A 23,476-nucleotide genomic window follows, 5' to 3' on the forward strand; every position below is an offset into this window, starting at 1 on the left:
ATTGAAATAGATACATGTAGCCATTTTTTCTGTCAATGATTTAGAATCATAAATTTGTTTGAATAAAAATTTTCAAGCAACATCACCATGCTCTTTTGCGGATGTTTCTAGAACTACAGAAGTATTTAAAATTATTTATGCCCTGTGTTCCAAGGCGTAAATGATGTTACAAAAACCATATGTGCTGCGTGTAAAGGTGCATATGCTATGTTGTGGGATAATTGTTAATTGTAATTTATCTTGAGCATTAAAATAATATACAGTACTAATGTTATCAAGTTTCTGATTTAAATTTCTTAAATTTTAAAATATTATTAACACTTATATGTGAATATATAGAACTAACTAAAAAAGATAACTAACTGAATGAAGTATAAATGCTTACAGCAAACTGATAGTGGTACTGAAGCACCATGTAGACAATGCCAACTCTTCAGAAGACAAGGATCTACTGTTGAAGACGATGAAGTCACTGCAGTACATCATGAGGTTCATTGTACGATCTCGTATTCTCTTCTCAGAGTGAGTATTTGCTTCCACCTGCACATGCATTTATGATTCTATTACCTAATTATTCTGAGTAGATTTCACAATAATTGTAATTGTTTTACATGGGCTATCCAGAAAGTAGATTACGTTTTGATACAAACGAAACAAAGTGTCAGAAAAAAATTGTATTATATACATTTGAGAGTGACACTAAAATACTATTTTTCAACATAGTCATCATACAAATTTAAGCACTTATCATAGCGGTGATCTAGTTTTGAAATTCCAGTTGAGACTTAAACCAGGTAGTCCCACCCTCCCGCAGTTCCATGTCGTTATGTGTGCCTCCACTCCATAGACTGAAATTTCATTTCGCAATTATGTGTATTATCTAAGTCTCGCCTCCTGTAATGATTCAAATGTGTAACGAGTCCTCATCTTCTTCGTAAGTGTCTAAAAATATCAATGAAACATACATATGAGTTTTATGGGTTTTTGTTAAAATTTTCGGTAAACATCTTGCATAAAATTTATGGTAACCTAACTTCTGCGTTACAATTTCATGTAACAAACTCCTTGAAATTTGAGGAAAACTAAGTGAGAATTTTGTTATTGTGAATCGGCAGTCTTTTCTAATCCTCTCATTGATTTTAGACTATTTCATCAGGCACTATGCTGGGCCATCCACTTCGTTCATCATCATTCACTTTAGGCCATTTTTAAACCTACTCACATTGTTTCCATAAAATTCACAGAGTTGGCAATAAATCTCAATTGGTGCCAACAAAAACCGACCGTATTACCGACCGGACTTCACACCTCATGGGATTTTCATTTGCGTCACACATTTAAAATTCCTTTTGTTAAACAAAAAGGAGCAACAGTAACCTCTCACTATCACTGGATAGCTACTGCTCGACAGACTTGGGTCCCATGGCATCAGAGGCGTGCCACTTAAATGGCTTAGCTCATTTCTAAGTCATAGATCCCAAGTTGTCCAAATATCAAATCAATCGTCAAAACCAATAGAACTGAGGTACGGTGTTCCCCAGAGATCCATTCTCAGTCCTGTGCTTTTCCTGCTTTATGTCAACGACATAGGATCATCACTTCTGCATGGAGGACTAGTGCAGTATGCTGATGATACGACTCTCTGTTTTAGTGCAAGATCAAGTGAAGTGTTGGAACAACAGGCCTTTGTTGACATCAATAACTGTGTACAATACTTCCAAAGCCTCAATCTCACAACAAACTCCTCAAAATCCAACGTTTTAAATTTTGCTTTGCGCGATGTAGGCAACCATTGTGGATCTGCCGTCTTGTTAGCTGATTCCACACTGGAAGAAGTCCTGTCTTCAAAATTCCTAGGAATACACCTTGATCGAGGGTTGACTTGGAATGAACACATCAATCATGTTTGCGCAAAAATTTCCTCAGGCATTTATGTCTTGAGATCCTTAGCAAAATACTGCCCAAGTCAGGTACTGATAACGGCGTATTATGGCTTAATTTACCCCCATTTGTCTTACGGAATGGTCCTGTGGGGAGCGTGCGCAAGCTCTCAGTTTCAGAGAGCATTCAAACTCCAAAAAAAGCTATTCAAATAATTGCAAAAATAAAATTCAGAGAGTCGTGCAGGCAAGCTTTTAAGGAATTACAGCTGTTAACTCTCCCGTGTCTGTACATTTTAGAAACCACTTCGTTTTGTATGTATAAGTGTGTCTTAACCAGAGGCCGGGACATACATACGCATGAGACACGAGGTAGAGAATTACTACGAACTGCAAGCCACAGAACAGTGGTTTTTGAACACCTGCCCTCACAGGCAGGTGTTAATTTTATTAACAGACTGCCAAATTCAATAAAAAATTCCCTAACGCCCAAGGCGTTCAAAAGGCGCCTTAAACACCTCTTGGTGTCACAAGCATTTTATAATGCAGGGGAGTTTTTAGCATTTAACTGGGAGACCGCCCAATTACACGACTGATTCTGCTGTTTAAAGTGGGATATATTGGCGAAGGATGAAAGGTGCATAAGTGTAAAATTGTATGTGTAAATGAGAATTTTGTGGCTTGAATGTAAGAAATTTTAGATTAAAATTTATGACGTTTGCTATACATTGTAATATTGTCGCTGCAATAAAGCTAATTTGATTTGAACGGAGAAACGCTCTGATATCAAAATGGCCGTGATAGTCCTTCTCCTAGCGGCTACAGAAGGAAACATAATCTACTTTCTGGATAGCTCTCCTATTTATAAATGTATAGTGTTATTTATATTTTGTGAAAACTTCCAAGCATAGTACGAGGCATGTTTTTAAAGTAAGTACCGTTTTTAAATTACGCCGCTGCAGCACTGCAGTTGCTGTTAAGCGCATTTGCGTAGTGTAGCTACATCAGTTGGGAAGCCACAGACGCCATTTGATCGAGTCTTCGTTTGTTTACGTGATTTTAAAATGCCGCCGACTATTGAGAATCCCGCCGACTGTAAAGTGCGTGCTGTGATTCGTTTTCTCTGTGCTAAAGGCTTAAAAGCAATTGACATTCATCGTCAAATCAGTGAAGTTTATGGTGAAAACATTATGAGTGAAGGAATGGTGCGGAAATAGGTTAGGGCCTTCAAAGATGGCCACACAAACGTTCATGATGAGGAACGAAGTGGGCGACCTTCAGTCATTACCGATGATCTCATTCAAAAAGTGGACTGTAAAGTGAAAGAGAACAGACGGTTCACAATTTCGTCCTTAGCTGACAAATTTCCTGCTGTATCTAAAAGTGTTCTCTAAAAATTGTGTCCGAACGTTTAAATTATCAGAAACTGTGTTCACGGTGGGTACCGAAAATCTTGAATGATGAGCACAAAACCAAACGATTGGGCAGTGCATTGAGCTTTCTCGAGCGTTACAGTAACGAGGGCGATGATTTTTTAAGCCATATCGTTACAGGTGATGAAACGTGGGTAGCCTACGTTACACCAGAATCAAAACAACAGTCAATTGAATGGCAGCGTTCAACATCCCCTAGGAAAGTCAAATTCAAGCAAACAATTTTCTGCCCAGAAAATCATGTGCACTGTCTTTTGGGACAGACAGGGTGTGTTGTTGGTCAATTTTCTGCCTCGTGGTGAAACGATTAATGCAGCCGAGTACTGTGAAACTTTAAAAAAACTGTGCCGCACAATTAAAAACAAAAGGCGTGGCATGCTGAGTGCAGGCGTCGTTTTGCTCCACGATAATGCTCATCCACATTCAGCAAATCGAACGCAAGAGCTCATCACTTCATTTGGCTGGGAACAATTGGACCATGCTTCGGGATATAGTCCCGATCTAGCGGCTAGCGACTACCATTTGTTTCTGCACTTGAAGACAAGTGTGCAACAGTGGTTGTCCAGTCTGGCGGCAAGCTTCTTTGATGACGGCATACAAAAGCTGGTCCCAAGATACGACAAGTGCCTTAATAATAATGGAAATTGTGTAGAGAAGTAGAGGAAAGAATGCTCTTTCAGGTAAATAAAGTATTGTTTGAAAAATTAACTTGTTGATTTTTTTATATCTAAACGGTACTTACTTTAAAAACATGCCTCGTATATAACACTTTATCAAGGTCATGTAGTATTGAATCAAACACTAGATTATTGTAGAGACAATACTAAATAATTCAATATGTTGGTACTTTTAAGTCTTCATCCCATAGCACCAGTTACTACGGCTGTGAGAATATAGTGAAATTTAACCTCAGTCAAATAAAGTGCCTTGGAATCAATTGAATTGTTCTATGACATCTTAGATGGATATCTACCAATAATTGTACATTTCGATGTACCCATTTATAATAAATATTAAAAAAAATGTCTTTTATAAAAAATTAGATGGCAGATATTCAACAAGGCTTAGTATTTAAAGAGTTGTAACTCAGTAATAAAGCCTTTTGTTGAACAAGTTTAACAAAATATTTTACACCTCTTTTTAAAAACTTACCACGAACATTAAATACGCATAGTTAATGGACAATAGCATAAATATTGTAAAAATCACCTTAAAGACATGTAGATATAATACTAATAAGGTTGTATATTTGTGAGTTGTTTTCATGAGTTCGTGAATGTGTAATGTTCTGGGTACTGTGACAGACTGTACGAGGGCAAGGGCCAGCAGCAGTTTGAGTTGTCCTTGAAGCAACTGCTGCAGAGCATAGCTGTGATGATGTGTTACAACACGGACGCCACATTGTTGGTTCAAGGTGCCTGTCTCAAGTTCCTGCCTTCCACCATTCCAGACATCCTGCAGGTCTTCAGCTCCGTCCAGTTGAGGTTAGTTACTGTTCATCAGCATCAGTTGTAAGGGTCATTCATAATAAGCATAGTCATTGTTTATTACAGTGTTGTGTCTACTTCGTGTAAAATCTTAAAGTCCAATGACTAATTCGCGTGTATGAACTACAACAAATTTAATTTAAAAAAAAAAACATCGGTTATTACCAAAGAAATTTAATTTAGAAAACCTTGAATTATTACTAAACTAATTCAATTTTGAAAATCAGTGCTTGTTAATAACAAATTTAATTTTGTAAATCATCAGTTGTTATTGAACACATGGTATTTGTTTGTTGGTAAGCTTCAAAATAAAAACTTTATAGTTTACTTTTTATTATAAAAAATCAGAAACAGATTTTAAATTCAATACAAAATAATAAGTTGTTATCTACTATGCTTTAATGAGCTAAGCCTTGAAAATGGTCCTTGATAAAATGTTAAAATATAACGAATCTGAAACACAGTAATGGCAAACTCATAATTTCCAATAAAAATTAACATTTATATGAAATGTAGTTTTGAAATGTGTGAGGTCTATTCAGAACGTTTCCACCTGATGCTGCCAGGTGCGTACCAATTGTGTATATATTGGTGTGCTTGTGCTCAGCATGGTCTGTGATTAGTTTTTTGTTGAAAAAAAAACTTAAAACTACTAGAAATTCATCGGGAACTGATCAAAGTGTACGGGGACAATGTAATAACTGAAAATTGTCAGAAGTGGTGCATTCAGTTTTAAAATGGCATTACAAACGTCCATGATCAAAAGAACAGTGGACATCTGAGCATTGTGACTGATGATCTGGTCGCCATAGTTCACGAAAAGATTCGTGAAAACCACTGTTTCACAATAACCGGGCTTTCTCTATGTTTCCCACAAGTTTTACGGATAGCTGTCCAAAACAAGTGCTGAGGAAAATTTTCATCCAAAATTTTACTTTTGCATGACTATGTCTGACCTCACACAGCAAATTGTACGCAAGAATTCTTGAACTCGTTCAACTGCGAAGTTCTTCCTCATACCCCTGCAGTCCTGATCTTGCTCCAAGTGGTTTTTACTTGTGCTTGAAAATGAAGACCTGGCTAACAAGACAGCGTTTTGACAACAACAAGGAGCTCCAGGTACGCATCACTGAGTGACTGAGGTCACAGGTGGCAGATTTCTATGATACAGTAATTTCAATGCTTCTCCACCACTATTACGTGCCTAAACTTCTATGGTTATTACGTAGAAAAGTAGTATTTTAGTCCCTCTTTCACATGTAAGTAATACAATTCTTTCTTCTACTTGGATAAAAAAAAAAAAAAAAATCAAAACGTTCTTTACTTTTTATCTAGGTAGACAATTTAGTTGAGAATGTTTTAACAGCTGTAAATAAATAACTTCAATGTTAGAATATATACATATGGTTATTCAATTTCATGAAAATGTTAATTATTACTAAAATTACGAGTTTGTCATTGCTGTTCTAAAGTATTAGGAAATTTAAGCCATTACAATATTCAAATGATTTTATTTTATGAATCGAAATGCCTTTAATGAATATTGAAGAAAGTGGGGAGAGAATGACAAATGTCTGAGTAGCTGCAAGAATCACCTGTTTGAATAATACAGAATATTGATACTACCTCAGACCTTAGTACTCGATGAATCCCTTGAGTTTTAGTTCTCCCTGATCACACACAGTACACTAGATTCTCCCTGTAATGTTACAGCTCCTTGCTGATGGACCTGATAAACAAGATGCCTGCCCAGCGGCTGGCCAAGCAGAAGATGATGACGGTACGTGACATAGTGCACAGCCAGCTGTTTCTGGACAGTGACTGTCGTAGCGTGCTGCTACCGGCGATACTGGTGAGGATCCGGGAGCTGCTGGAAGCCCAGGATGAGGTGAGAGAGGAGCCTAGTCTCCTTGATAAATAAGGGATAAACTGTAGGATGTTGATGGAAAGTCTAATAAGATAATATTTTTCTTTTCTTTATTATAAAGTTTTAATTGGTTTCATTTTATCAATTTACAACGTAGTACAGTAGACCTCTGATTATCCAGCCTTATTATCTGCAACTAATAATAGACAGCAGAGTGGACTGTAGAAAAGCAACATAATCTGAAAGTAACATTAGCTTGACTTCTTCTTGAGATGGTACATGTCAAAGTCATTTTAACTATTTGTCTGGTGAGTATTTTCACAGTAGTCATGCCCTAAAAATTGTGTTTTGTTTTGCTAAATGGACAGGCTTTAATTTACAAAGTATAAAATGATTTTTATTTAATTAAAAGATTTTTAAAACAAACACCAAAAACACATTTAAAAGATAAATAAACCTTTGTTAATACTTTTATGTATATATACATACTTAGAAAATGCACAAAAAGATTTATTGACAGTTCAATAATGTGCACTTGTATCTTTAGAAGTCTTTAGTTGAGTGAAAGGGTCGGAAATATTCTGATTGAGATATATAGTGCAACTTCAAAATTATGGCACATCAATGGTATTTACCGGCACTGCTCCTAACTGACATGTTAGGTTGTTATTAGTATCATCATCACAGTAGTCACTTTTTTCATTCATCTAAATCTGTAATAAAGATTCTATAAAGTCACTAACTGCGCAAATATATATTCTGTAATCATTCACAGACCGTAAATATCTCGTCTATGAACTACATAAAAACTGGTTTAATAAGTAAGACAAAAATAAACAAACATTGAAATAATACCTTACCTGATTGAATTAGATATTTTACTTTTCTGAAACATATTACAAGCCACAGTGAACCAGCGAGAAATTATATAGAAAATAAGTCACAACCTCTGTTAGACACAATGGAAACTATGTATTAGTGTTTTAACCATTCAATATTGCATATGCGTTCAGGCAAACAGTTAAAACAGTAATGGAAATATTGTTTAGTGGTGTAGCAGATCCCACAGAGTGATTGGGGTTAACCGCTGTTGGTTCAAGGTGCACTCTTAAGAAATGTGCGGGGTTGACATAAAGAGCCCATTGCTCCTGTCTTACAAAACACAAGGCAACAACACCAAACTGAACTATCTACTGAATTTCATTTCATTTCATTGCATTATAGCGATTGGGGGTAAATTTTGTATATCAAACTTTACTCTTGTGCAGTTATTATTCATAGATTAAACGACTCGTAGGGACACGAGTGTTGTAAAATAAAGACAACTTGTCAAATACATCTCGATAACCCTGATTAGTAACATTTTTCAGCATATACTCATTTCATCCTAGTTTATATATTATTTTAGGATATTTTGAACTTGCACTGGATCAGCGCAGATAACTTGGGGAAAGAATAATCAAGTGGTCTACTGTACTTGAATTTTTGAAAATGTGATGGTTGCTTCCTGTAGTTATTTTACATGGTTCCGTGAAAAATTAAATTCGCAACATTAACATCAAGTACCCACCAAGAGGTATTGATATTTTTTTTTAAATGAATAAAATATGTTTCACTTGTGATTAAAAATGAAATTATTGGCACTTTTTGAATCCAAAATATTTTTTCTGATAAATATTAGTCTGCAATAAAACAACTGAACAAACATTTTTACAAAGCGATTATTTTTCTATAGTAAACTTAACCTTTGGCTGAGGAATAAACAAAAACAATGTAGAGCTCTTTTGGCGTTCTTCAACTCTCCTAGTATTTTGTCGAGCAGAGATACTGCAGGAAGTAAGCCAACACGTAAACACAGATTAAGGTCAATTTATTTTAGTGATGTATTTTGATCTACATGTTCTGTTGTGTGTGTGCTGTTATGATTCATTTGTGTTTGCACACTTTGTCAATAACCCAGTGAGTGTTGGTACCTGAATGTATGGCATGGTTGCCACTCACCGCAATCACAGAGACGCATGGACATATCTAGAGTAGTCTTAACACGGACCTGCGATATTGGATAGCTTTGTATCATTCACAAGCAGATCATCTACATTTTACACCTCATTCAGCTATTGACCTGTGAATGAAGTTCATTGTGAACATTTTTTGCGTGGTATGATACTTTTTAACAGTTTGTCAATGAACAGAAAGTGGAGGTAAAAGTTCAAAATTGTATTGTCTACAACAAAGTGATCCATGTGAAAGTGGATACTGGATGCTAAGGATTACAATAGCACATTAAAATTAAGTTATGATAAAATTTGTATTTCATTCATAAAAGAGAGGCAGCTGAATTTTTATATATTTTTAATTATATTTTGTACTAAATTTGTAGGTAAAAATAGAACCTTACAGCAAAAAGGTTTGTTTCAAAACTTGATTATATTATCTTGAAATATTTTAATGTCTTCTGTAAAAGCAGTATAACTTCAAAGAGATTGTGACAATAAGTAAGCATTTTACTGTCTTTAAATACATTTTTCTGCTTAAAATTAATTATTTTTTCTGTTTTTTAACTTGATTTGGACTTAATACGTAGGTTTAAAGGTTTTTTTTGAAGGGTGTTATTAGTTGTGTCATATTTTCTAGTGTGATCTCTAAAAGCATATATACTTCGAAAGAGTTATAAAACATTAACAAACGTCTAAAATGTTTAAGATACTTGTTGAGTACATCATATTTATAGCCAAGGTCAGAGAGTTGTCCATCTTATCAGTGAGAAAGTGGGGGACCGATTTGTGGTCTATATGAGCTGTATACGTAACACAGTTGTGATGGAATAATTTTACAGAAAATTTTTTTTTTTAATTCTTATGATAATGATCAGACATGTCTCTGGAGTAAGGCACTTCATAACATTGCAAGAGACATCATCATAAGGAAAGAGTTTACATGGTCATAATTTAAATTTAAATAAAATATATTTTTCAGCAATAATTATATTGCAACCAATTCTTGTTACAGTGCAAAATGCAAATTTACACAATTCTTTCCTCTGCAAATCTTTCATTCCGATAACCGCCTAAATATATGAGTTATTTGAAGGCGTCAATGCTTAAACATTTCTTAGGTTCTGATTACTGTCTGCGTTATTGTAAAATCTGTAACATCATAATTCAGGAGGTATGTACTGATAAAAGCAACATATTTAATTTTCCCACCAGAATTGTATTTACTGCCCACTTAGTCACTTAGTTCTATCTTCATGTATTACTAAGTATAATCATCAGCATAGATATGTGTTGAACAAAAGATCTAACTTTAAAAGCGGTAAATTGGTAAACCTTGTACTTTAGTTATAAAGTGTGAGGTATGATATTAACAATTTACTGTGTATATCAATAGAAATAACACCCAAAGATTGGAAACAAAACTGTACTTCCACAATAATATATCTGTAATATCTGCCTTGTCAGAGACATGTGAATGTTGTGTGTACAATCCTGACGAGATATCTAGTGCTCTGTCACTAACCTTTGTCTGTGTGTATGTGCTGCATGGACAGAGCTCCGAGGCACAGGTAATGTTGTCTGATAGTGCTACATTAGTAACACATTAACGAATGCTTTACTACAATTATACGTTTTTAGTGTGTACTTAATAACAGATACGTATTAAGGTAAGTGATTTGATAAAGTTCACATAAATTTGTATTTAAGCAGTATTTTTTGCAGTTGTACCATTTTACATGGATGGTTTAAGTGTTTTAATTGTCTTAATAAATATTTGAATTAAACAAAGTACTCAATGAAAGTTTTAACTATGGTCACCTTTCGTATTGTTTGGTTGATGTTTCTGTCTTATTAAGTATTAATTTAAATTATATATACGAATGAATAAACACAATTCAAACACAACACACCTTTTTTAGTCCTTAGAATTACTTAGCCAGTGTTGTGACTATCGTTAAATACAAAATACTGTTTACAGTCTTTAGAATTACTTAGCCAGTATCATGACTATCATCAAACACAACATACTCTAAGACATTTGGCAGAAAATCAGTATTTAAGGTATTATAGAGCATCAAAGATTCAGCACATATTTATTTATTTATTAAATATATCATTGCAATTTTTATTGTTTTATGACAATAACTTGGAAAACTGGTTTAATATTTTCAGTTAAGGACTTTTTGTGTACTAGAAACTTAGTATAAACATCTGTGTTTTGATGAGTCCATAACCTTCTTTAACATAAACAAATTAAATTAAACGTTTTAAAATAAAATATCCTCATGAACAGTTTCCAGTACGTATAATTGCACCTGTATGTTGTCCAACTTCTGTTATCTCCAAAAATCCTCAACCGCTCTACTCCTTTTCCTTAGCCTTCTTTCGCCATCTCTAACCAAATTTATACTAGGTCTTCATCTGTATTTCCTCTCTGCACTCTCCTCTTGTACATCCTCAGTTGTTTCCTGTTGATCCATTCCAGCAATGTTCTTCTTGATCCTCCTTTTGAACGTTATTTCTGCAAAAAAGTAATGTAAACTGTAAAACATAATTCTTAATCTATTTATGTCACTGGTTAAAACGTTCTGTGTACACTTTGAAATTGAGTGAAATACAAAACATGCTCACGCCATACAATATGTATTCTTCAAAAAATGGGCTCAACTGGACAAAAGGTGAGTGGTATTGTTTGCTTCATAGTACGTGTGAGTAAACCGAAACAGTGGGAACAGAGGTAAGTGTTGCTTGTTGTGCTCTTGTCTGTACGTGTGTGTGTGCACTCACCCGACATCACTCACCACTCACTACTCACTGCCCGTCACGCCACCTGCAAGCTTACTGTGTGTGTCTCCACTAATTAGGAATCTTAGTGCCGTGTTGTAGGCCTCGCAACACATCTTAATAACTGATGTTTAAATATTGAAGTACACCATTTAGAAATCAATGGCCTTCTTTTTCTGTGCCCTAGTAAATTTAAAAAGTTGTAATCTTTCTAAGCGTTTAACAAGAACAATTAACAAATAAATTACAAGTATTGTTATTCAATACAATAATTAAAATGCTTGTAAGATTATAATTTAAATTCTTATTCTCTCATTTGTTGTTAAAACTGGAAATTGTAGTAGCATGTTTAAATTATTCCCTGGAAGTGTAGATATTCCTGTTAAATAACCACCATAGACCAGAAAAAATTACTGTATTTAAAAAAGTTCTAAGTTTCCTTTTAGCAAAGATTTTCCATATTCTCTGAAAGTTTTTCATACTAAAAACGTTTTCACCCCAAAACGGTTATAAGTATATTGGTTGAGTGTCAGGAGTAGAGGTAGGACATATTATTTACATTTGTGACCTACACAATTAAACTGATGAAAGTATGTGTTTTTACCTCTTGCATCGGTAGTTCTTATTTTTACTTAGTAAATTGTCATCGTCGTTTGTTAAATTTTTAGTCACAGTCAATCGTGAGATAAAAAGATTTCTTGAAAAATCTATAATTTTTACGCTGTTATATTTCTTTTTGTAAAATCTTGTTTATGTTGAAACCTGAATAATCCATTAAAACTACTTATTTTGCATAAATTTAGATTTAACCATGCAGTATGTATTATAAAGAAGCTTGTCAATTTTTATGAATATTAAAACTAGTTTCCCCCCCCCCACCCCCCCCCCCCCCCACCCCCCCCCCCCCCCACCCCCCCCCCCCCCCACCCCCCCCCCCCCCCACCCCCCCCCCCCCCCACCCCCCCCAGTTCCCTAATTGTAAAGCTGGGGAGGACTTCTTTTACACTTACTAAACAACAGTAAATATAAAAGATTTGGCAGTGTCATAATTTTATACTCTCTAATAATAGAGGAACACAAGTTTCCTCTGTCTGATACATTTTTTATTGACCTAATCGCTTTTTTTTTTTGCCATATGAATGCTCTTTGTGCACTTAGTACTAGTTTTCCCCATAAAGTTACACCATATCTTAATTTGGCGATTGAAAAAGAGCATTATAAACTAATAACAATGTTTTCAATAGATACATAAATTTTCTTAACTTTCTTAGAAGATAAAACTATTCTAGATAGTTTTTTTACAAAGGTAATCAATATGATAGGCCCAATCCAACTTACTGTCCAAACAAATACCTAATAACTTAGCAGTTGAAGTACTCTCTTCTAATAATAGATTGTTTAAAGAAAAAACTATTTTCTCCGTCTTATTACTATTTACAACAAGAAATCAGAAAATCAGAAATTCTTTATTCATAATCATCAAGATTAGAATACATGTCAAGTTTTAAAAGACAAAAAATATCTTCTTCCTCATGAGTTGGGTCTTCATGCATTGTCCCTCCAATTGAAGAACTCTTCCATGCTGTAGAAGGGTCTTTCCTGGAGCCAGGTCCGGAGTTCCTTCTTCAGGTTCTGTGGGCTGTTGTCTTCAAGTCTTCAGAGCAGTGTGTGTTATATATCTTGATTCCAGCATAAGATGGTTTTTTTGCATAGGTGGCTGTTCTGTGTGCCGGAAGGTGGAAGTTGCCTGCATGTCTTGTGTTGTGTCCATGCAGATCTCTATGCCTTGTTAGGTCTCTAGTAACACAAAAGAGAACAGTTTCCAATATGTAAATGGAAAATAACTGTAAGAATCTTCAAATCCTTGAATGTATTTTCTACAACTTTCTCTTGGGCCTTGACCAGGTCATTATTCTGAGAGCCCCTCTTTTTGCAATTTCAGTAGGCGCTGCAGGTTGGCATTTGAAGTTCCCCCCCAAACAACTATTCCCATATTGTAAGTGGCTTTGGAAAAGGGCATGGTATGCTATTTTTGAAGCTTCTGGTGAACTGACTGCTGAGGTTCTTTTTATGGCAAATATGGCAGAGCTTAGTTTTTTGCACAGATTGTCTACATGATTTTTCCATGATAAATCACTATCAAGTGTTACACCTAGGTGTTTCAGCATGTTTACATTCTGAAGATCAGGGAGTGCTGTTGAGTCCTTTCTATTTCTTCCAAAATACATCTGTTTAGTTTTATTTTGATTAAAAACAAGGTCATTACTCATGCAGTATTGTTGTGCCATGTTGACAGATATGTATGTGTCAATTTCCAAATGTTCGTTATTATTACTGGCTAATAAGAGCACAGTGTCATCAGCATACATAATTGTTTCACTGTATGGTGTCATGTACTTTGGTAGGGTCATTTGTAAATAAAATAAATAGTACTGGCCCTAAGACTGATCCTTGTGGTATGCCTCTTCTTGTTGGTATTGGATCTGATCGCACAGTACTTTGTTTGCCCATGTTCATTTTTCTTCACCTCTACTACTTGGGTCCGTCCTTTCAGGTAGCTTTCGAACCATTTTAGGGCTGTTTTTATAATGCCTAGGCTTTTTAATTTAACCAAAATGAGATCGTGACCAAGGCAATCAAATGCCTTACTCAGGTCTAAGTATACGCTGGAGATGGTGTTGCCGGACTCTATGTTCTCTTACTATGAACTCTACCAGATCAGCAATTGCAGTTGTTGTTGACTTCCCTTTTGTAAAGCCATGTTGCTTGTCTGTCAAGAGGCCATTTTGTTGAAGGTGTGTGAGTAGTCTGGCAAGAACTATTTTCTCAATAATTTTTGAAGTAGTAGGTAGGAGAGAGATGGGTCTATAGTTGGCTGGTTCATCTTTCTTTCCTTGTTTGTGTTTGGGATATATTTTAGCAATTTTAAGTCTGGAGGGAAAGATGCCTTGGTTAAGGGACCTGTTACAGATAGCTAAAATTGGAGTCAGAAGAGTTCTTCCACAGATTTTGATGATTTTTGAAGATATGTCATCAATACCTGCTGATGATTTTGGTTTAATGGAATTTATAATTGTCTGTATTTCTTCAGTTTGTTGCAGGATGAAGGATAGATAGAGGGGTTGCAATTTCAGTGAGGTTCTCCTGCGAGTAGTTATGCCTCACTTGGTTCCTAAGTGTCTCTTCAGCAATTTTTGAAAAAAAGGAGTTAATATTATTTGCAATTTTTGTAGCATCTGTCACTTCCTGTTCACCAATTTTTAAGCATGTCATAGTTACTTCTGAAGTTTCATGTGTTGCTTTCCGTTCACTGTTTATGACATCCCATATTGCTTTGCTCTTGTTACTAGCCTGTGCAATGTGTTCAGTGCTTGCTTCACTTCTAAGTTGTTTAAGCTTCAAGTCATAGGTTTTCTTTTTCCTAGCAGCTTCAGCTTTGTCTTCCTGGTTTCCTGTCAATCTATAATTTTCTTGAGCTTTAAGAAATTCATCTTTCAGGACCTTTGTTTCTTCATTGTAGACCATCTTTATATGTGACCGTCGCTGGGTAATCTGCGACTTTCTGTATGGGCATGTACAGTCCAAAGCTCTTACAATGGTATTACTGAAGTTATTATATGCTTCGTCAACATTGTCAGTGTTTAAGACATTTTCCCAGTTTTCTGCAGCTACGAGATTTTTTAATTCAGAAAGATTTCTTTTATTCAGATGTCTGCGTTTTGTGAACGATTTGACTGAACACCTTTCAGGTAGCTCTATGGTACAAAATTGTCCCTGTGTGGTCTGATAGTCCAGTATGTGAAACATTTACAGTCACTTTGTTGGTCTCCAGGTTTGTACAGATAGCGTCTATTGAAGTCACAGAGTTGGCTGTTATGCGTGTTGGTGGGAGAGTCATTCTTGTTATGTTGTATGATGCTAGGAGTTGCAAGTGAGTTTGCTTCAAACCATTCTAATGCCATTTTTAATGTTTGATTTTCTTTGTCCATTAATTCATCTAAATGTTTTGTGCTGTTTAATCAGAGTAGTATCGTCAGCATATAACACTGACTTACATGTCACATTGAATGAGAAATCATTGACTGCCATTACAAATAAAAAAGGACCTAAGATCGAGCCTTGAGGCACACCTCTGGTAATATTCTTAAAGCTAGATTTATCATTACGTTGTACAACCATCTGTTTTCTGTCATTCAGATATGACCTTAGTAAATTAAGCTCATTATTTCTAATTCCATAACTGTGAAACTTATCCACTAAAATTTTTGTGATCTATACAATCAAAGGCTTTAGTTAAGTCAATTAACATAGCAGATGTTGTCATACGCTCTTCAAAACTCATTAGAATATTATCAATTACAGTCTCTACTGCTTTGATTGTATTTCCCCCTGGAATAAACCCAAATTGTTCTTGACAGTATACATTATTTTGGACAAAGTAAAAATGAAGTTGCTGTTTAATGTTTAATTCAAATATTTTACCAAGTATAGGTATTAAGGAGATTGGGCGGTAACTTGAGGGATTTGATTTGTCCCCTTTCTTGAATATTGGACACACTCTAGTTAGCTTTAATGCCTTTGGAAAAATCCCTTGCTCCAAACATCTTATTAAATAACCATGTAAGAGGTGTTACTATTCCTTCAATAACATTTTTTATGGTTTTATTCGAGAATCCATATATATCTACACTACTTGAATTACTTAATCTAGAGACACAGTTTAAAACTTCTTCTGCTTTAATCTCATGCCAATTAAAAGTTAGGTTTGTATCAATATTTTTATGTATAATATACTTATTAACTAGGTTTAAAGCTTTATTATCAGGTACACTTTTACTCTTATTAAGATTTAAACTACTCACAATATTAACAAAATAATCATTAAAGGTACTAGAATCTATAATACACTCTGAACTCTGGGCTGTTGAATTAGACTCTTTTTTAATTATCTCCCAAGCAGCTTTACACTTATTACTAGAGTTTTCTATGTAACATTCATTCTCCAACCGTTTGGCTTGATCTATTCGTATTTTTAAACAATCTTTTTGCTTTGATATAATCTTTTTTGTAGTCTGGTTCCTGGGCTGTACCTTTGCTAATTTTATATCTATCGTAGAGGGCTAATTTGTACTCATTGATTTGTTTTCAGCTCAGGTGTGAGCCATTTTAATTTTACCTTCTTTTGCTTATCCTTAACCTTAACATCTTTAACTTTACAATTTTTCTCAAAAGAAATCGTCAACAACTCCATAAAATAATCAAAGGCTTGTTCTACATCATTTAAAACAGTTTTAAAATACTCCAGTTTGTTTGAAAGTAAGTCATACTTAAAATTAAAAATTGCTCTATCACTCATATCTCTAATACATTTTTTTTCAAATTTAGGCTTATTTTTACATACATACATGTCGAAAAATTGAGCAAATACACCAGAATGATCAGATAAATGTGGTTCTATAACATTACAATTAGTTTTATTTCTACTGATTGATGTTACAATGTTGTCTAGACAAGCCTCGCCCCTAGTTGGCTCATTGTTTAACAAATACATGTTATGTGATCTTAAAATATTTAAAAACCACTTCACTTCTGGTTTATTTTGTCGTACATTAATATTGAAGTCTGAAGAAATTATATACTGTAAAATTATTGTATTTGTCATGTAAAAATAATACAAATAAATCAAGAGTATTTAAAAACTGTGGTACATTAGAGTCTGGCGTGCGATATAGAGTGACAGTTATTAACTTAAGTTTAGGCAAGAGAATACCTGCTACCTCAAAAAGGCCTGTTACACAAAAAGGTCTTAAATCAATTGTTTTAAATTCAATCTCTGGCTTAATATAAATAGAACATCCACCACCTCTTTTAGATAGATTATTCCTAGTAAAGGAATTAGCTAAAATAAAATTATTTTGGAATATACAAAGAAACTTCCTCGTCAAACAGCCAATGTTCATTCACCATGAAAATGTCACAATAAAAATCATTCAAAAATAGGTTTATTAAGTTTAATTTATTTCTAATTGACTGGGTGTTTAAATGTAAAATACTAAGAGGTGATGTTTGTAAGTTTGCTACATTATCTGGGTTGTTGATGCTTCCCGGTAGTTTCCCATAGAGGCCTCCAAGTTTCCTGCCAATTCCACGCCAAGCGACGAGGGCTGCTGCAGTTCAACGTTTGCCCTGTTCAGGGTGCTTCATGCCTTCATGCCTCTTCAGTGAAGAACCCTGAAGTTCTGCACCGCCCTGTTCAGTGTACTTCTCAGATAGTTCCTCTTCATTAAGGCTCAGCTCCATATTGACCAGAGCTTGGCTTTGTGCATTACTGCCCATCTTGTTTATTGCTTTTGATATTTTTTTCTGCTAGCCAAACTTTCCCCCTGTAGTTGTAGTGCATACCCTGTCGGGTGTGAAAATGCCTTTCTGCCTCACTTGCTTTTACCAGCGTGACGTTTGGATGCTGTCGACAAAGTTCTTCCAAAGAAATATTTGTTTTCCTAACCTCTTTATTTACACACGACCATGATTTCAGATCGTACCTATTTGGTAAGTCCACAAGTACAATATTTGTATGTTTATATTTGTTTAACGTACGAGTTAACCCCTCAAGGGCTTCGCTAGCCTCATTTCTGGCCACATCGTTTGTACCACATATTAGGATTAAGACATCATTCTTTTTCAAATTTATTGTCTCTAAGTTTTGTATCATTTAATATATCCTTGGTTCGACCTCTAGGCCTAACAAAACCACATGCATTATTCGACTTGCGCTTTTGGTTAATATGATATGCCAGGTCACGCCCATGGCTGTCGCCATAGATGTAGTATTCGGATTGTGAAACTTCTTTATCGCCCACATCTTCTTCCTCCTCCTCGTCAGCCACAGCCAAGGGTGAAAACCCATTTGTGCACTGTAAACCTTGAGGTGACTGTGGATGCTTGGGCCAGCCAGCTCCTCTTCTAGATTGTGTTATCCAGGGGGATGATGAACCTGAAAGGTCCATATTGGAATGTGATTGTTGTATGGCTGGGAAGCAACTCAAGCAGGTTCTCTTAGATGTTTGTATTTCTTGAATTTTATTTTCCAAACACCTGATTTCTTCCTGTAGGATTTTAGATGCTGTTCTTAAATTTTCACTTTCCAGCTTTTCCTTTTTTAATTCCTCCAGAATAATCTGCGTCTGATAGTCCTGTTGTGTCGTGGGATGCTTTTTTTTCTGTTCATTTAATTCTTTTAACTTGTTTCGCAATTCCCCATTTATTTTTTTTAGCTGTTTATTTTCTTTTCTTAATTCGTTTTCTGTTTCCTCTTCAATAATTGAGATGAGGTTCTCGTTATCTTCTTTTTCATTTTTAAGTTTTTTTTCTAAAGATTGTATTTGGCTTATTAGTTCTTTTTCTCTTTTATCAAATGATTTTTTTTGTGATTCAATGGTTTCTTCATCATGTCGTATCTTATCTTCGAGTTCTAGTACATAGAGAGAGCTATTGTTCTTCGCTATATGTAGTTCTTGTTTAAGTTCCTCATTTTCATGTATGATAGATTTGTTAATCTCATCGGCAAGAGAGGGAGAATTTACTTGATCAAAATTTTCTTCATTATTTTTAATTAATACACCTTTAGGGATTTCATTTGTTTGCATGTTATCTTGACAAGTTATACATTTCCACTCTCCCACGAAATCCTCCTTTTCCATAGTTTTCACATTGGATAAGGTCAAACTTACGCATTTAAAATGAAACCATTTGCTGCATAGGCCAGTACATAAGATTGCTGATGACCTTACATTAATTTCACAAATTCCACAAGGAAATTTTGCCATATTATTTCTGTGTGCCTAATGTGTGTCTTAAAAACTTTTGTACAAATAGTCAAATTTGTTTACAACAACAAAATAAAGCTTTAAATTAAAGCAAATTTATTTTTCAGTGGAGCAAAAAGATTACACTCCTAGAGGGAATTGAACCAGGTATCTCCCAATTAGAAGTACAGCACCCTTCTGAGCTATAGTAGTTGTTATCAGGGCAACAGATAAAGCCAGATAAGCTGTATCAGTACCCAGCTGTTTGGTGTCCAGATAACCTGCTTACACTGGAAAACCCCCAGTCCTATCTTATGAAAAATGAAAAAGTCAGAATCAGTTGTTGGTTGTTGTTAAATAGGGTTTCTTCCTTCAAATATAATCAAATAGCCAAAATTGAACTATAAAGTATGACTTTACTTAAAATACCTGCTACCAAAATGTGCTGCAGAAAGGTTAGTTTTAGGTTGTAACTTTAAATATTTGATGATTTAAATAATTTTAACTTAAAAACAGAAACTATTTGTTAACCACTTTAACACTGTCTTGATATACAATTTTACCAAAAAATCTTGACAGAATTCACTTTAAAATAAAAAGTTTAAACACTTTCAAATGAACTAGTTAAAACACCTATTGACACACCTATATCTTGACAAGACCTGTACGTAACTGTCTTGTAATTGCAGTTTATAAATGTGCAGGCATTTGAAAACTTTTATCTTTTACAGCGCCGTTTGGTGGCCAGTTATATCAATGAGCATATCGTATAAACCTTCTCCATGGAAAAATACACATACATTTGAATTTTCATAATGATCGGTCAAAATAGTTTCTGTGTCTATCGATGTCATATATACAAAAATTCTCCCACACACACACACACACACGCACACACACACGCACGCACGCACGCACACACACACACACTAAATAAGAAATACACAAACAATGTTTGTAATATTGTTTTTGTGATATGAATATAATGAAGTTATAATAGTTTTGTCTTTTTTAAAGCTCTACCCCAATTTTTACTACTTTGGTCATTCAAATTTGTGGATGATTAAAATTGTTTATCAGCTCATTGAGATTTTAATTATTTATATCCCACTGTACGTGTAAAAAAATGCATTTTATTGAGAGGTTAATGAGTAGAACATGTTTTTTTGTAATATATGAAATTGAAATATATATATATATAATTAAAAAAATAATATATGTATATAAAATATATATATATATATATATATATATATAATACATATATAAAATAATAGAAATACATTGGATGACAACTACAACCATATGTCAAATTTAGTCAAAATCATGACTTTTACTACAGAAAATTGAAGTTTTTAATCTTCTACCACCTTATAAATCGCTCTGTGGCATGAAAATGGTACAGTACAGGAAAGAAAGTAAAAATGTTAGATATGAGTCTTATTATGCTTATAATATTTTATAGGATATTTCAATATAATAATATTTACAAAACTCTTTTTCATAGTGTGTATTTTGTTAAAACATAATAAACATATTAAAATATTGTAGACGGATAAAAATATCACATTGAAATTTTAAATTGAACTGTTTGATAATAAGAATAAACATTAATAATGTAAAATTAAGTTTTGTACAATGGGTTATATTTGATATTTATCTTCGATAAAACTGTTCTGCCCAGCCATTTCTTTTACAATAACAGTATGGCTGATATCTGTTTAACTGTCTACGCAGGCTACAAGTATGTCTTGCTCCAGTTTCTCGTGTCACTCTTGGTCGTATCCAGCCTGTGGTATCCACTTTGTTACAGTTCATATTGTGTTCTGGGTTGAGAGAGTCGTCAAAGTCAAATTTGAACCCAATGAACCGTAAGAACTTAGTGGAGGCATAATGTTTTGCTAACTTCTTAGTCATGCCTCTCTTTATAGAGTAGAATGCGATCCCATTGATCCGCACACAGAAGAGGAATCCTTGGTTCCAGACAAAGTCCACCAGGCAGAAGTCAGGTTTGTTCCAGTGGTTGATGGAGCATATCTCGTACAACATCTGAGTTGGATTCCACTTCTTAACATCAAGGCGGGTACTGGTACAATTCAACATCAACAAGTTTTCTGTTCAGATAAAATGGCCCCTCTACATCATCCATAGGAGCTTTCTTTACTACTGGAACACAAGTATTAGTTTCACTTGCGTTTGGGACATCTTTTTTGTCATCTGTGATATCCAAAGATTGCATTTTAATTAACGATTCACTTATAAACTTATCAGTTTCACCTTCTTTGATTTTTTTGTTTGATAACATAAGTTTATTTATATTAAAGAAATCTTCATTGTGACAATTTTCAACATTTTCCAAAAAAAGTGAAGTTTTATCCTCCATACAAAATGTTCCATTTGCTTTTGTTTCAATGATTTGTTTGTTTTCCAAAAGTTGATGGACGATTTGCTCAACAGTCTTATCTATTTTGAGAAAATCGGTGTTGTTAATTTCCATGAGGTTTGGTATACCATCAACAAGAACTTGTTCAGTCTCCAAAGAGTTCTTTCGGGATTCACAAGTTGGATCATAGTTGTGTTCTAGACCTTTGGAGTCTGTTCTCTTATCGTGTTCTGATTTATTGTTACCCGAACTCTCACAATTCATCAACATTCTGTACCTTGCTTGTTGATAAAATAGTCACGTCCTCTTTTGATGTAAAATACCAATAATAATTTTTGCAACTATGATTAATTTCTTTTGTTTTTTTCCAAACAACTGTTACATAACCAATTGCAAATGCACATCAAAACCATATGACTGTTGAAATATGCTGAGTTATACACAATTATGGCTAAATTAGTCTAGTTTAAAATAAACACAAACAGTAATAATCTATTAAAGTTTTTTATAATCAGTTCAGTCTGAAGACTACATTTAATTCCTATCTTAAGGGACTTGATTTTATCTGTGAACTACCTGCTTGTTGGAACATTAATTTATTTAGCAGTTAATAATAGTATTAATTTGAAAATTAAAATGTTGTTTTGAAATTAGAATATCTGGCACTATGTTATATATCGATGGAAATTGTACCGATTGTATTAAATAATAATTCTAGGATAACTGGATTACCGGTGGAAGGAGTAGGCCCAGATGAATGATAAGGGCTGGACTGTACAAGAGGCTGCTATCGGCGAGGCACGCATCGCAGATGGCAGTGTTTGATAACGAAATTGAGAGGTGGGGTGAAGTAGACGTACCGTACCTCCATCTCAGTTCATCGGAAGTGATTGTAACGAGTAGAATAAATAGTGCTTAGAGTAAATCTTTTTGCTAATCGTCATCGAACCTGCGGGTAAGTGAACTTTTTAACTGGAGTCTAGTCAATATACATTCTTAGTTATTTTGGAATAATTTTGGGGATTGAAATATTGTAAAAATTAAATTAAATGGGAATTTAGGAACTTGTCATTTTGATCTGTGCAATATAAAACTTGTTGGTGCAGTGAGCACATGTATATAAAATTTTATGTAAAAATACTAAAAGAGTTTTGTGGTTGTTACAGATGCTTTCAGCAATTATTTGATTTATTAAAACTCTAACACTGAAGAATTTTTAAGTGTCTAACACTGAAGAATAATTTTTAAAGTAAAGTAAAGAAAATTAATAACAAAATAAAAATTGAATTTTGAAGATAAATTAAAGTGAAGAATTGCCAGATCAGATTAGAGTGTGAATGTTTGAAAATTGAATAAAAGACAAGCTGTAAGAACTTAGTACATTTTGGGAGTGAAGAATATATTACAAGTATGAATTTAAAAGTCATCAAGAAGTTTTTATTTTTATTTTAATTCCAGTTATTATTTTTAAGAAGAAGTTTTATTTTAGTTTGAACTTTATTTATTTCAGAAGATTTACTTTTATTTTTAAACCTTCACAAAAGTTTATTTTAAATTTCAATGCTAACCCCTCATGTGCCAGTAAAACGGTACAAAATAATCACGCTTACCGGGTATTCCCAAACACATATTTCATTGCTGCAGTACATAGATGTGTCAACAATACTGCCTTATTGCTTAAAAGAAATTGTTGCTAGCAGAACCTGTGTATTCTTGAAGAGTTTTGTTAAGAAATTTAATGTTAGAAAAATTCTCAAAATTGATCTTTTGGCTGTAAACCATGTAATAAACCACTTTGTGGTATTTGAACAATTATGAATACGAGTTTATAAAATAATTT

At 34.1% G+C, this 23,476-nt stretch overlaps 1 protein-coding gene across 1 annotated transcript in view; it reads left to right on the forward strand.

Annotated features, from left to right (window-relative positions):
- Positions 1-12,306, forward strand: part of LOC124358879 (dedicator of cytokinesis protein 1-like) — a gene marked incomplete at its 5' end in the record, with an annotated part of 34,133 nt that extends 21,827 nt beyond the window's left edge. The window contains 3 exon segments of the mRNA XM_046811114.1: positions 388-522; positions 4,618-4,797; positions 6,514-12,306. Of these exon segments, the coding sequence (XP_046667070.1) occupies positions 388-522; positions 4,618-4,797; positions 6,514-6,721 (523 nt within the window).
- Between the last annotated feature and the right edge of the window lie 11,170 nt (positions 12,307-23,476).

Source organism: Homalodisca vitripennis, chromosome 4 (assembly GCF_021130785.1).
Source record: "Homalodisca vitripennis isolate AUS2020 chromosome 4, UT_GWSS_2.1, whole genome shotgun sequence".
Lineage (NCBI taxonomy): Eukaryota > Metazoa > Arthropoda > Insecta > Hemiptera > Cicadellidae > Homalodisca > Homalodisca vitripennis.